The sequence below is a fragment of the Tachyglossus aculeatus genome, chromosome 17, assembly GCF_015852505.1.
Source record: "Tachyglossus aculeatus isolate mTacAcu1 chromosome 17, mTacAcu1.pri, whole genome shotgun sequence".
NCBI classification, from domain to species: Eukaryota; Metazoa; Chordata; class Mammalia; order Monotremata; family Tachyglossidae; genus Tachyglossus; species Tachyglossus aculeatus.
Genome location: NC_052082.1, coordinates 17845844 through 17858182, shown reverse-complemented (window position 1 = coordinate 17858182; position 12339 = coordinate 17845844). Strand labels below are relative to the sequence as shown.

The 12339-nt window shown below is 41.2% G+C and overlaps 1 protein-coding gene across 1 annotated transcript in view; it reads left to right on the top strand.

Annotated features, from left to right (window-relative positions):
- Window positions 1-12339, top strand: part of NALCN (sodium leak channel, non-selective) — a 222614-nt gene that overhangs the window by 76199 nt on the left and 134076 nt on the right. The window contains exon 10 of the mRNA XM_038759721.1: window positions 4104-4190. Coding sequence (XP_038615649.1) covers window positions 4104-4190 — 87 coding nt within the window. The remainder of the gene's footprint in view (window positions 1-4103; window positions 4191-12339) is intronic.

Below are 12339 nucleotides of genomic sequence, written 5' to 3'. Positions count from 1 at the left end.
TAAGTGCTAGGGAGATTGCATTACAACAGAGTCAGCAGCCATGGTGTCTGCCCACAGTGAGCTTTCAGTCTCAAGGGAGCTTACAGCTAGAGACACCCCTTTTTGCCATGTTATGCCATGCCTTTAGGCAAAGCTGAGAACTGTGAGACACGCGCCAGACTGATACAAATCTTTATGCATATCTCACCTCATGGCTTTAGAGGGAGGACCTCCTCCAGAGCTATTGTGGAGATTCTCGGTCCATTCACTCTGACTCCAGGATTTCCAACCTGTCGTAGAGTGATGCTGGGCCAATTCAGAACTGTACCAATGTACTCCAGAAGATTTATTTATTTTACTTGTACATATTTACTATTCTATTTATTTGGTTAATGATGTGCATCTAGCTTTGCTTCTGTTTATTCTGATGACTTGACACCTGTCCTCATGTTTTGTTTTGTCTGTCTCCCCCTTCTAGACTGTGAGCCCGTGGTTGGGTAGGGACCGTCTCTATATGTTGCCAACTTGTACTTCCCAAGCGCTTAGTTCAGTACTTTGCACACAGTAAGTGCTCAATAAATACAATTGAATGAATCTGGTCATCGCCTAGATCCCACCTTAGTTGTTTTTAGCATAGAACATCTGGTACGGGAATCAGGGCTGCAGACTTTGGGATTAAAAGAAGGATTAATAGCAGCGTGGCTGCTATTGATAGCAGAGAAGCAGCATGGCTCAGTGGAAAGAGCACGGGCTTTGGAGTCAGAGGTCGTGGGTTCGAATCCCTGCTCCACCACAAGTCTGCTGTGTGACCTTGGGCAAGACACTTAACTTCTCTGAGCCTCAGTTCCCTCATCTGTAAAAATGGGGATTAAGACTGTAAGCCCCACGTGGGACAACTTGATCACGTTGTATCCCCCCCCAGCACTTAGAACAGTGCTTTGCACATAGTAAGCGCTTAACAAATGCCATCATCATTAATAGCAGACTTCTGGGTTTGCCACTGCAGCCCCATATTACATATTATTCAAAGAAAAAGAGGAGAAACACACTGACCAGAGAGAACTTAGCCTAAATTTAATACGCCCTATGTTGTTTTCCTTCCTGTCGCCCCTGAAAAGCACATATCTGAAGCCCTGCCATTTACAAGATGACTTCTGGGTGAATATGTAATATTAGAGAGAAATAGAAAAGGATGGAACAAGTAGAAAGAATATCTTTATTGAGGAAAAGCACCTCAAAAACCTGAGAAATACTACATGCTCAAGATAATGGTAAAAGTCATCCAAAGCAACTTGGTCACCAGTTGAGACCATACGTGAGAAGAATATTTGAGCTATTGAATTAATTCAGTTACTAGGAAGAACTGCAGACTATGAAGCATAATGCAAAGCCAGCATTGAACAAGTGGTCATAGCAACAGAATATGAAGCAATAAATCAGAATTTCACTTAAGGCAGATGGAGTCCCCAAATACCCTAATTCACTAAGGAAATCAAACCAGGCTTTGCCAAATGAAAGCACACATTTCTTTAAAAAGATAAAACTTTTCCTCACTTAATGATGTAGAATATTGAGGATTGGTTGGACAACTGAGTTTCGCCATTATTTGTCCATTTCCTCTAGTAGTTTAATTATGTTACAAATGACTGTCCCCATAAGCAATGTCTCGTCCCATTGAGGAAGCATTCATTTCTAAAATTGCAAATTATCCAGAGGATTCCTGAATCCTTTGGCAAATCTCTGTCTATACTAAATGTCCAGGTTTTGACTCTGTATCCCTTGGGAAACTCCCTCAGACTGGAATTTCTGTGGGATAAAATGAATAACTGGTGGGCCTGGGAATTCAATCTTCTTCACATTCCTTTCTAATTCCATCCTCACCTCTCCTCTTTCCAATTAGGCCTCATTGATTTTTCCATATGATTGAGTCAGTTCCAGATCAAAACTAGAATATTTTAAGGATAGTAATTCCTGCATGCCTGCAGCTCTTCCAGACCACTTGGATCCGAACCTGAACTTCCAGGAAAGGATCTATGGGCTGCAGAAGCTCTGGAGTTGCCCCCTCATTTCAGGGTGCTGACAGAGAGAATCACATGGCCTAGAGACCTAATGTATAGGAAAATTAGCCCTCCAGTCCTATAGGACATAGGATAATGTTGCAGTAATAATAATAATAATAACGATGGCATTTATTAAGCGCTTACTATGTGCAAAGCACTGTTCTAAGCGCTGGGGAGGGTTACAAGGTGATTAGGTTGTCCCATGGGGGGGCTCACAGTCTTAATTCCCATTTTACAGATGAGGTAACTGAGGCACAGAGAAGTTAAGTGACTTGCCCAAAGGCACACAGCTGACAATTGGCGGAACTGGGATTTGAACCCGTGACCTCTGACTCCAAAGCCCGGGCTCTTTCCATTGAGCCACGCTGCTTCTCAGTCATATTTATTGAGTGCTTTCTGTGTGCAGAGCACTGCACTAAGCACTTGGGAGCGTACAATACAACAGTACACTTTAAAAAAAATTTAAAAACCCACTAAGGAAATGAAGTGCCCCATTCAGAGCCTGATTTGATTGTGTCTGTTCCAAGAAGTACCTGCTGTTAAGGGATCCTCAATGTTAGGGCAGCCCGATCCTTTGGTATTCCTTCGTTCATTCAGTCGTATTTACTGCGTACTTACAGTGTGCAGAGCACTGTACTAAGCACTTGGAAAGTACAATTCAGCAATAGAGGCAATCCCTGCCCACACCGGGCTTACAGTCCAGTTTCTATCCTTGCACCTGCTGCTTCAGATTTTGGCACAGCTGATATTTCAGGTGCTCTCCAACTCAGATGACTGAAACCCCAAGGTAATTTCAGTGACCTCACCTGGAGTTGACACGTGGATTAGTCACCCAACCTGGAGGATCTTTGAGATATCTGTGGCCACAGTGTAGGAAACTCAGCTACCCAGGACACGCGAGCATCTGAACTTGCCTCAGTCCAAAGCATTCGGGGTAGTATAGTTTTTCAGTGTTTAGGCAAGGAAAATATTTACATTTTCTTCACTATATTTCGTACAAGAAAGTGACCTTGTTTTTACTGAAAATTAAGTTGATTTATGAGATCTGTCCCTAATTAACAAAGAAAAATAGACAGCTACTTTTCAACAACACTGTGTGTCCCAGAGACCGTATGTGCTGTGATAAGAAAACTCTTGAAATATCAACACTGTGTTTTCAGCCACTGACTCAAGCATTTTGTCCTTTTAGGGAAACATCCAGCTATTTTTGGTTAGTGACTTTGTAGAGAGAAAGTCTCCTTTCATTCAACTTTTCTGTTTGCAGAGAAACAATTGTTGAGGAAGAGGATAACCTTAATTTCTCTAAGTACAACTTTTTAGTCTGAAAGTGATTCCAAGGCTGTTGGAGGTACATTTTTGACATTCTTGGACACCTGTAGGGCTGTATTATGTAGCCACTGTAGCTGCTTTGAGCCTGAACACAGGATTTTCCATGTGCTGAGCCCATAGTCTGTGAATTCAGCTATTCATACTTCAAGAGGAGAACATAAAGCTAAGGTATTTGTAGACGAGGCTTCAGATGATCTCCCAGAAGTTTCCACCACCAGGAGACATAGAGTTACTGAAATCCTGTGTGCTCACATGTTTCTCCCTTGCTAATAGGGTCAGCCGAACACAAAGACATAAGTGTGTGCAGCAGAAGAAATATTTATGTGCTTTAAATGCCAGTCCCCGGGTAGAAACAGTACAATTACTCCTCGTACTGACTTAAAGTACCCCCCGGTTATCAGAATGTAATATTTTCGAAAAGATGATAAATGAAAATCTTTGAGTGGGCAAATATTATACATGCAACAATTTTTGACAAGATAAACTTTCCATCTGAAAGAATAATCTCTGCTGTGGGTTGTAAATAGGTTTAACAGTAACGTGCATCGTGATACAAAAGGAATTTGGGGCTCTGCTAGGTGTGGGATTCTGAGAGACAGGCAAAACAATTTCTTTCTAAAACAGGCGTGGATGCTGTTGTGCTGTTGTGTTGTACCTTACCCGTAACAGTGATTAGAATTTGAATTAATACGAATGCCTAAGCGTTTTTGACCCATACATGTTCTTCCTTTGAAGATGTTCCATGAAGATGCTGCTGGAGGATGGCAACTCGTAGCTGTGGATGTGAATAAACCTCAGGGTAGAGCTCCAGCATGCCTACAGGTACATTTCCGTGCATTATTTTAACCCACCACCCAGGTCCATTAAACCGACTGTAAACGCATTTTCAATCTGTAAGTAGTAATAATAATAAAAATGATGGTATTTAAGTGCTTACTATGTGCAAAGCACTGTTCTAAGCGCTGGGGAGGTTACAAGGTGATCAGGTTGTCCCACGGGGAGCTCACAGTTTTAATCCCCATTTTACAGATGAGGTAACTGAGGCAAAGAGAAATTAAGTGACTTGCCCAAAGTCCACAGCTGACAGTTGGTGGAGCCGGGATTTGAACCCATAACCTCTGACTCCAAAGCCCGTGCTCTTTCCACTGAGCCTCACTGCTTCTAAGTGCTTACCTGTTAAGAGCAGTGTACTAAGCCCTTGGAGAAAATGTATATTTGTACATATTTATTACTCTATTTATTTATTCTTATTTATACTATTTATTTTATTTTGTTAATATGTTTTGTTTTGTTGTCTGTCTCCCCCTTCTAGACTGTGAGCCCGCTGTTGGGTAGGGACCATCTCTTTATGTTGCCAACTTGTACTTCCCAAGGGCTTAGTACAGTGTTCTGCACATAGTAAGCGCTCAATAAATACAATTGAATGAATGAATGAACAGGTGGGAATTTGACATTGGATCGAAAAAGGCTGGTTAGTAGCTCTTCTTTTTTATGAATTTGTAAAGTGCTTACTATCTGCCAGGCATTGTACTAAATGCTAGGGTAAATACCATATAATCAAGTTAGAGGCAGAAAATTTGGCACATGCAGCTCAAAGATTTAATCCCCATTTTACATATGAGGTAACAGAAGCACAGATAAGCTAGGTGACTTGTCCAAGGTCACACAGAAGACACATTATCCTTCTGTATCCTAAATAGTGTCACTGCTTTCTTTAACCTTTTGCTATGGATCATATCATGATCTCTCCAATCATGAGCTGTCAGGTTGCTCTGTAAATTTCTACCACTCTAAGTTGGGGAACAATTCCAATTAACCACTGATTATTTGGGGATTTTTTTAATGTGGGTGACTTGGCTTTGTAGTCCCCACTCAAAATTTCTACCACTCTAAGTTGGGGAACAATTCCAATTAACCACTGGTTATTTGGGAATTTTTTTAGTAGGGGTGACTTGGCTTTGTAGTCCCCACTCAAAAACAGATCATAAATATGTAATCATTGATGTATCTGGGATTTTTATTGCATCAGAGGGCAGCTTGCTCATTAATTAGTGAGACTGTTTCTGCTTTTGAGTAGAATTTGTGAATTTTGTGTCTGGGAAAATACTGGAAGGTATTGGCGACTGTCAGAGTGCTGGTTGGGTTGTTTTCCTGACTATGTCCCTAGAGTGGCCGGTATCTGAAAAGTCATGAACCAAGCAGCATTATTTGCCAATGTTAACCATGAAGTAGTGTGGTCTAGTGGAAAGAGCACAAGCTTGGGAGTCAGAGGACCTGGGTTCCAATCCTGGCTCTGCCACGTCTGCTCTGTGACCTTGGGCAAGTCACTTTACTTGTCCATGCCTCAGTTACCTGCTATGTAAAATGGGGATTAAATCCTACTCCCTCCTACTTAGACTGTGATCCCCATGTGTTGGACAAGCCAATCCAATCTGATTAATTTGTGTCTCCGCCAGCACTTGGAACAGTACTGGACACATAGGAAGTGCTTAATAAGTCCCATTATTATTAATTATTAACCATGCTCAGAAATGTTTTAGTAACTGTGGCGCCCAGTCTTCATAGCATTATTCCTGAACGTTACAATAATAGCAGGGGGCAGTGCGATATATCATCCTTCCTACTTGCACAGAGCTCTTTGGACCTCCATGGGGTCACTTGGAAAATAAGTAAATCTTTTCTGAACATTAGCAATCAATGGACCACATTCTATGGTCTAACAGTCACAGGGAGCTTGTATTGATTCAAATGGAAGAGTGCTTGATTCTGTAGTCTTAATATTTCTTTCCTCTGTTTCATTATAATGAATTTAAGTAATTTTCATGTATTTCAAACTCAGAGATTGCAGTACAGTTGCTGGCAATAAGGGCTCAAGCCAGGCAAGACTAATTAAGAATATTATACGACTGCAACTTGGAAATTATGTTGCTTGAAAACAGAAAATGGACTAAATGGTTGCAGTTGTTTAATAGTTTTGTTTCCCTTTGGACTAAAATAATTATAGTCAGAAATATAGGGCTGTTGTTAGTACATTTTACTCTCCAGCTATTTATTAGTTGCTGAATGGTTACCGCCAGCATATTATTAGCTCTGCCCCAGAGATTTATGAAAAGTGAACATCACTGTTGAGCCTGTGGAACTAATAGTTGCCAGAGAAACTGACCTTTGGATCATAGAAATACGCCTGCAGTTCTAATGGACAGGGTACTTTAATTTCACTTTCAAGATATATTGTAAAATTATTATTATTAATATAGACTTTTAGCATCTTTAAAAAATTTCATAGTGACATCACTAGGAGAGATATATACCTTGGAAATTCTAATTCATTTAATAGTATTTATTCAGTGCTTACTGTGTGCAGAGCACTGTACAAATGTGGAGAGATCTGAGGGTCATGTGCGTTGTAATACAACATTATGTGATTGTATCCACTGCTCCTTTATTAGGAACTTAATGGTTAACTTACTGGTCTTATGAATATTGTTAAGAGAAAGGAAAATTTTAAATAGCTGGATTTTCATCTTTCAAATGACCTTACATTGCCTTTAGTAAGTGAATTTTCCATTGCCAAGCTACACTTTGAATAAGTAATGTAGACCTTTTGTGCGTGTAATTATATTCATTAATGGACATTTCCTGTATTCTGCCCTATATTAGTAATAGTCTATTTTGTGGGCACATCCACATCAGAGAAATATAGCATTTTTCCACATTACCACTAAAATTAAAGATCAGTTCTATTTCCAGTATAAGCCTTGATTTCTGGGGTTAAATATCCGTCACCTCCTTTAAATCATATCAATTTGAAACCAAGTATTTAAATTAGCATGTCCCATTTTTTATGTTAAAGACAATTACTGCACTACAAGTAAGGAACAGCAGGACTCCTGAAGTGGCATACCACTGTGACACATTTGAGCAAAGTAAAATATGTAATGCCATTTTATTTTTTTAATTATTTTTCTTGAATACGTTTTAAAGAACCATTCCTCTGTAATAAGCAAAGTGAAGAAAATGCCATAGAAACTCAGTTATTAGATGATAATGTCATATCCAGAGGTAAAGGATGTGGAATACTCTTTAGGGTAATGTTGAACACCCTAATTAAACTGAGAAAGATTACAGAAATCAACCTCTTTATAACACCTTACCTTCCCCACAGGTCCCCTCTGGCCCTCTCCATTGTCTCCTAACTCTGCCACCAAAATTATTTTTCAGAAGAGTTGCTCCAGGGGTGTTACTCTCCACTCAAAAAATTAATGCTCAGTTTTCCAACATTTTGTATCCCAGATCCTAAATATGGACCTACACTCTATCATCATTATGCCTAACTCTGGATAATTGCGTCCACTGCCATTGGGTTTCAGGTTAGCATGAGCTAAACCAACAGCTTCACTATTCCAAAGAGTATCTCAGTCACTCATTATTTATTCATCAGTATTTCCTGAACCCAACATAAGAAGAAGAAGAAAGAGTCAAAGAAGAAGGAGGAGGAGGAGAATGATATTTAAGTGCTTATTTTGTGTCAAGCGCTGTTCTAAGTTTTTGTCAGGTTGTCCCACATGGGGCTCACAGTCTTAAACCTCATTATACAGAAGAGGTAACTGAGGCACAGAGAAGTGAAGTGACTTGCCCAAGGTCACATGACAGACAAGCAGAGACAGAGACAGACAAGCAGCGTGGCTCAGTGGAAAGAGCCTGGGCTTTGGAGTCAGAGGTCATGGGTTCAAATCTTGGCTCTGCCACTCAATAATAATAATAATAATAATAATAATAATAACAGCATTTGTTAAGCGCTTACTATGTGCAAAGCACTGTTCTAAGCGCTGGAGAGGTTACAAAGTGATCAGGTTGTCCCACGGGGGGCTCCCAACCTTAATCCCCATTTTACATATGAGGTAACTGAGGCCCAGAGAAGTTAAGTGACTTGCCCAAAGTCACACAGCTGACAATTGACAGAGCTGGGCTTTGAACCCATGACCTGTGACTCCAAAGCCCGGGCTCTTTCCACTGAGCCACGCTGCCACTTGTCAGCTGTGTGACTTTGGGCAAGTCACTTCACTTCTCTGTTCCTCAGTTCCCTCATCTGTAAAATGGGGAGTAAGGCTGTGAGCCCCGCCATGGGACAACCTGATCACCTTGTAACCTCCCTAGCGCTTAGAACAGCGCTTTGCACATAGTAAGCGCTTAGTAAATTATCATCATCAGACAAGTGACAGAGCTGGAATTAGAACCCAGGTCCATCTCACTCCTAGGTGCTCTATCCACTAGGCCATGCTGCTCCTCTACCTGTGTGAAGAACACTGTACTAAGTGCTAAGGAACAGATATTAAAAGTAGAAGCACAGCAAAGGTGAGTCCTGTTCTTAAGCAGCCTACAATTTAATGGGAGAGGACAAACCTTGCCCCTTGAACTTTGCTCTTCTTTCCTCCGGCATGCTAAATTATTTTCTTTTGCAACATGTTGAAAGATACATACCCTGTATTTTCTTCATCCAAGATATCCTATTGAATCCTGGCCCTCCTGTAATCAATGGGAAATAACTCCTTGCCTCTTCTAATTCATTCATTCGTTCAATCGTGTACCTCATCCTCACTGTACCTCATTCTCGCCTGTCCCGCCGTCAACCCCCGGCCCACGTCCTTCCCTGGCCTGGAATGCCCTCCCTCCACACATCCGCCAAGCCAGCTCTCTTCCTCCCTTCAAAGCCCTTTACTGAGAGCTCACCTCCTCCAGGAGGCCTTCCCAGACCGAGCTCCCTTTTTCCTCTCCTCCTCCCCATCCCCCCACCCTACCTCCTTCCCCTCCCCACAGCACTTGTATATATTTTACAGATTTATTTTCCTTGTCCATATTTACTATTCTATTTATTTTGTTAATGATGTGCATATAGCTTTAATTCTATTTGTTCTGATTATTTTGACACCTGTCTCCATGTTTTGTTTTGTTGTCCTTCTCCCTCTTCTAGACTGTGAGCCCGCTGTTGGGTAGGGACCATCTCTATATGTTGCCGACTTGTACTTCCCAAGTGCTCAGTCCAGTGCTCTGCACACGGTAAGCGTTCAATAAATACGATTGAATGCATGAATGAATTAAGCGCTTACTGTGTGCAGAGCACTGTACTAAGCGCTTGGGAAGTTCAAGTCGGCAACATATAGAGACGGTACCTACCCAACAACGGGCTCACAGGTGTTATCAGACTCCCTTCTATGCTCCTGATACTATTCTCCACTTTAGATTTAAGAACATGTCGCTCATTTTATAAAAAATTATGGTACTTGTTTGTTAGTTATTTGTTACAGCAGCGTGGCTCAGTGGAAAGAGCACGGGCTGGGGAGCCAGAGGTCGTGGGTTCTAGTCCCGGCTCTGCCACTTGTCAGCTGTGTGACCTTGGGCAAGTCGCTTAACGTCTCTGAGGCCCAGTTCCCTCATCTGTAAAATGGGGTTTAAGATTGTGAGCCCCATGTGGGATAACCTGATTATCTTGTACCTACCCCAGTTCTTAGAACAGTGCTTGGCACATAGTAAGCACTTAACAAATACCAACATTATTATTATTATTATTATTATTACAGTGCATCAAGCACTGTAATAAGTGCTGAGGTGGATACAGTGCATTCAGATCAGACGCAGTCCCTGTCCCACATTAGAGTCTAAAGGGCAGAGAGAAAAGTTTTCTAATATCCATTTTACAGATGAGAGAACTGAGACCCAGAGGAGTTAAATAACTTACTTAGGGTCACATAGCAGGAAAGTGGCTAAGCCAGGATTAGTAGGGAATGAAAATCTGGAAAGAGGGAAAGGAAAGCCGGAGGCCTAGAAGGAGCACAGCCTGCATGGGCCTGGAACTCAGTGGAACTGGCTTCTAATATATCTCTGAAATCTATCTGCTGTGTGACGTTGGACAGGTCACTTAGAGAAGCAGCGTGGCTCCGTAGAAAGAGCCCGGGCTTGGGAGTCAGAGGTCATGGGTTCTAATCCCGCCTCCGCCACTTGTCAGCTACGTGACTTTGGGCAAGTCACTTCACTTCTCTGGGCCTCAGAGAAGTGTAAAATGAGGATTAAGACTGTGAGCCCCCCGTGGGACAACCTGATCTCCTGGTAACCTCCCCAGCACTGAGAACAGTGCTTTGCACATAGTAAGTGCTTAATAAATGCCATCATATTATTAACATCTCTGTGCTTCAATTTCCGAATCTGGAAAATGGAGATTAAATCCTATTCCCTCCTACAGACTGTGAGTCCCATATGGGACAGGGGCTGTCCCCTGACCTATTAGTGCAGTCTTTGGTACATAGCACTTTATAAATACTGTAATTAAGTGGATCGATATCCTTAACTCAGTATTTTCTATAGTTCAACTAAACAGTATAGGCCTGAAAACTGAGAAGTTGACCTGTTCTCATTGTTACCATTTCTTACGTTTGGAGCAGTAGGATGCTACTGCTACTTTGGCTAAGGCATCAACTTAAATCAAACAATATTTGACAATGATGCTTCAGTAGAAAATATTTGTGTGTTTTTGAGGAAAAATACCTCATATTTTGGCTTGCTTATATTCCATCTTTCCACAAGCTTGTGGAAGAAACACGTTTTCATTTTCTTTACATTCAAATGATAATCACAGACCTTCCCAGTCATGACCTGAAATTATCAGGAAGCATGCATAAAAATTACTTATGTCCATAGCCATTCAATTTAATGGAGTTAATTACTTTTAAAGATGGACTAAAATCTCCTTAAGGTCACTCTCTCCCCCTCTAGAGTGTAAGATCCTTGTAGGCAGATAAAGTGATCACCAACTCTTTTGTATCATACTGTCCTAAGTGCTTAATGCAGTGCTCTGCAAACACAATACAAGCACAATAAATAGCATTGATTGATTACCGGTGATGTGAACATTTGTACCAACATATAGTGTGAACTTGACTATCCATTCTAGTAGGCGAAAGTGATTTTATTTAGGCAATTGGAATCCACAACAAAATCTCCAGTCTTCTTCTTCACTCACATGTTTAACCTCCTCTCTCCCCCAAATTTATTTTCAGAGTTCCTAACAGTATCAAAATTGATTGGTAAGATTTTGGTCAACAATGCTCAAGAGATGGTGGGAGAAGTGTGAAAACTCAAAGGGCTGGATCCCTTTCCCTGAACAATCAAGAACCAACTTTTCTCCTTTACATGTGATCACTAACCACAAACTTTGAAACTTTCCAGCTGATGTTGTGATAGCCCTGGATTCAGAAAATCTAGAGAGCTGGAGGATTCTAGACAATGAATTTGATCCTACTATTATAATTCCAAAGGGCATCTGTAGCAACACACTTTCCCATTTTGCAGTGGTGAGAACAATTTTTTTTCAAAATTATCAGTGTTAACAATATATAAAGAAGGCTTTCCAGTCATCCTTGAAGAGTATCAGTAGTAGTGAATTTTCAAGCCCACAGTAGAGCAAGAGCAATGTAATAATCTGTGTGTCTCTGAAACACCTCAAGAGACGAGGTTGAAAAAAGATCACTAACTTTTCTTGTGACTGAAAGACCGCCAGTCTTCCTTTGGCTCCAGCCTGACCCTTATTCATTAATCCCTCCTTATTAAAGGCTAGTATATTTGACGAATAATAAATGGACTCTGTTACATATTCTGGTCCATAGCCATGAAGAAATTTCCTGGCTAGCCAGGTGTGGCCATATTTACCGCTTGGAACCGTCTTTATACCTTTCTTGGCACCTTGTCCTGAAATGACTAAACCAGGTAAAAATCCAGAATTATTGTGTCTTTCAGGGGCAGGCAGTACCCAGCGCTTAGAACAGTGCTTGGCACATAGTAAGCCCTTAACAAATACCATCATTATTATTATTACAGAGGATTTTTTGTGTGGTGTTTGTTAAGGGTTTACTAGGTGTCAAACACCATTCTAAGCACTGGGGTAGGCTTAGGTTGGACGCAGTGCCTTTCCCGCTTGGGG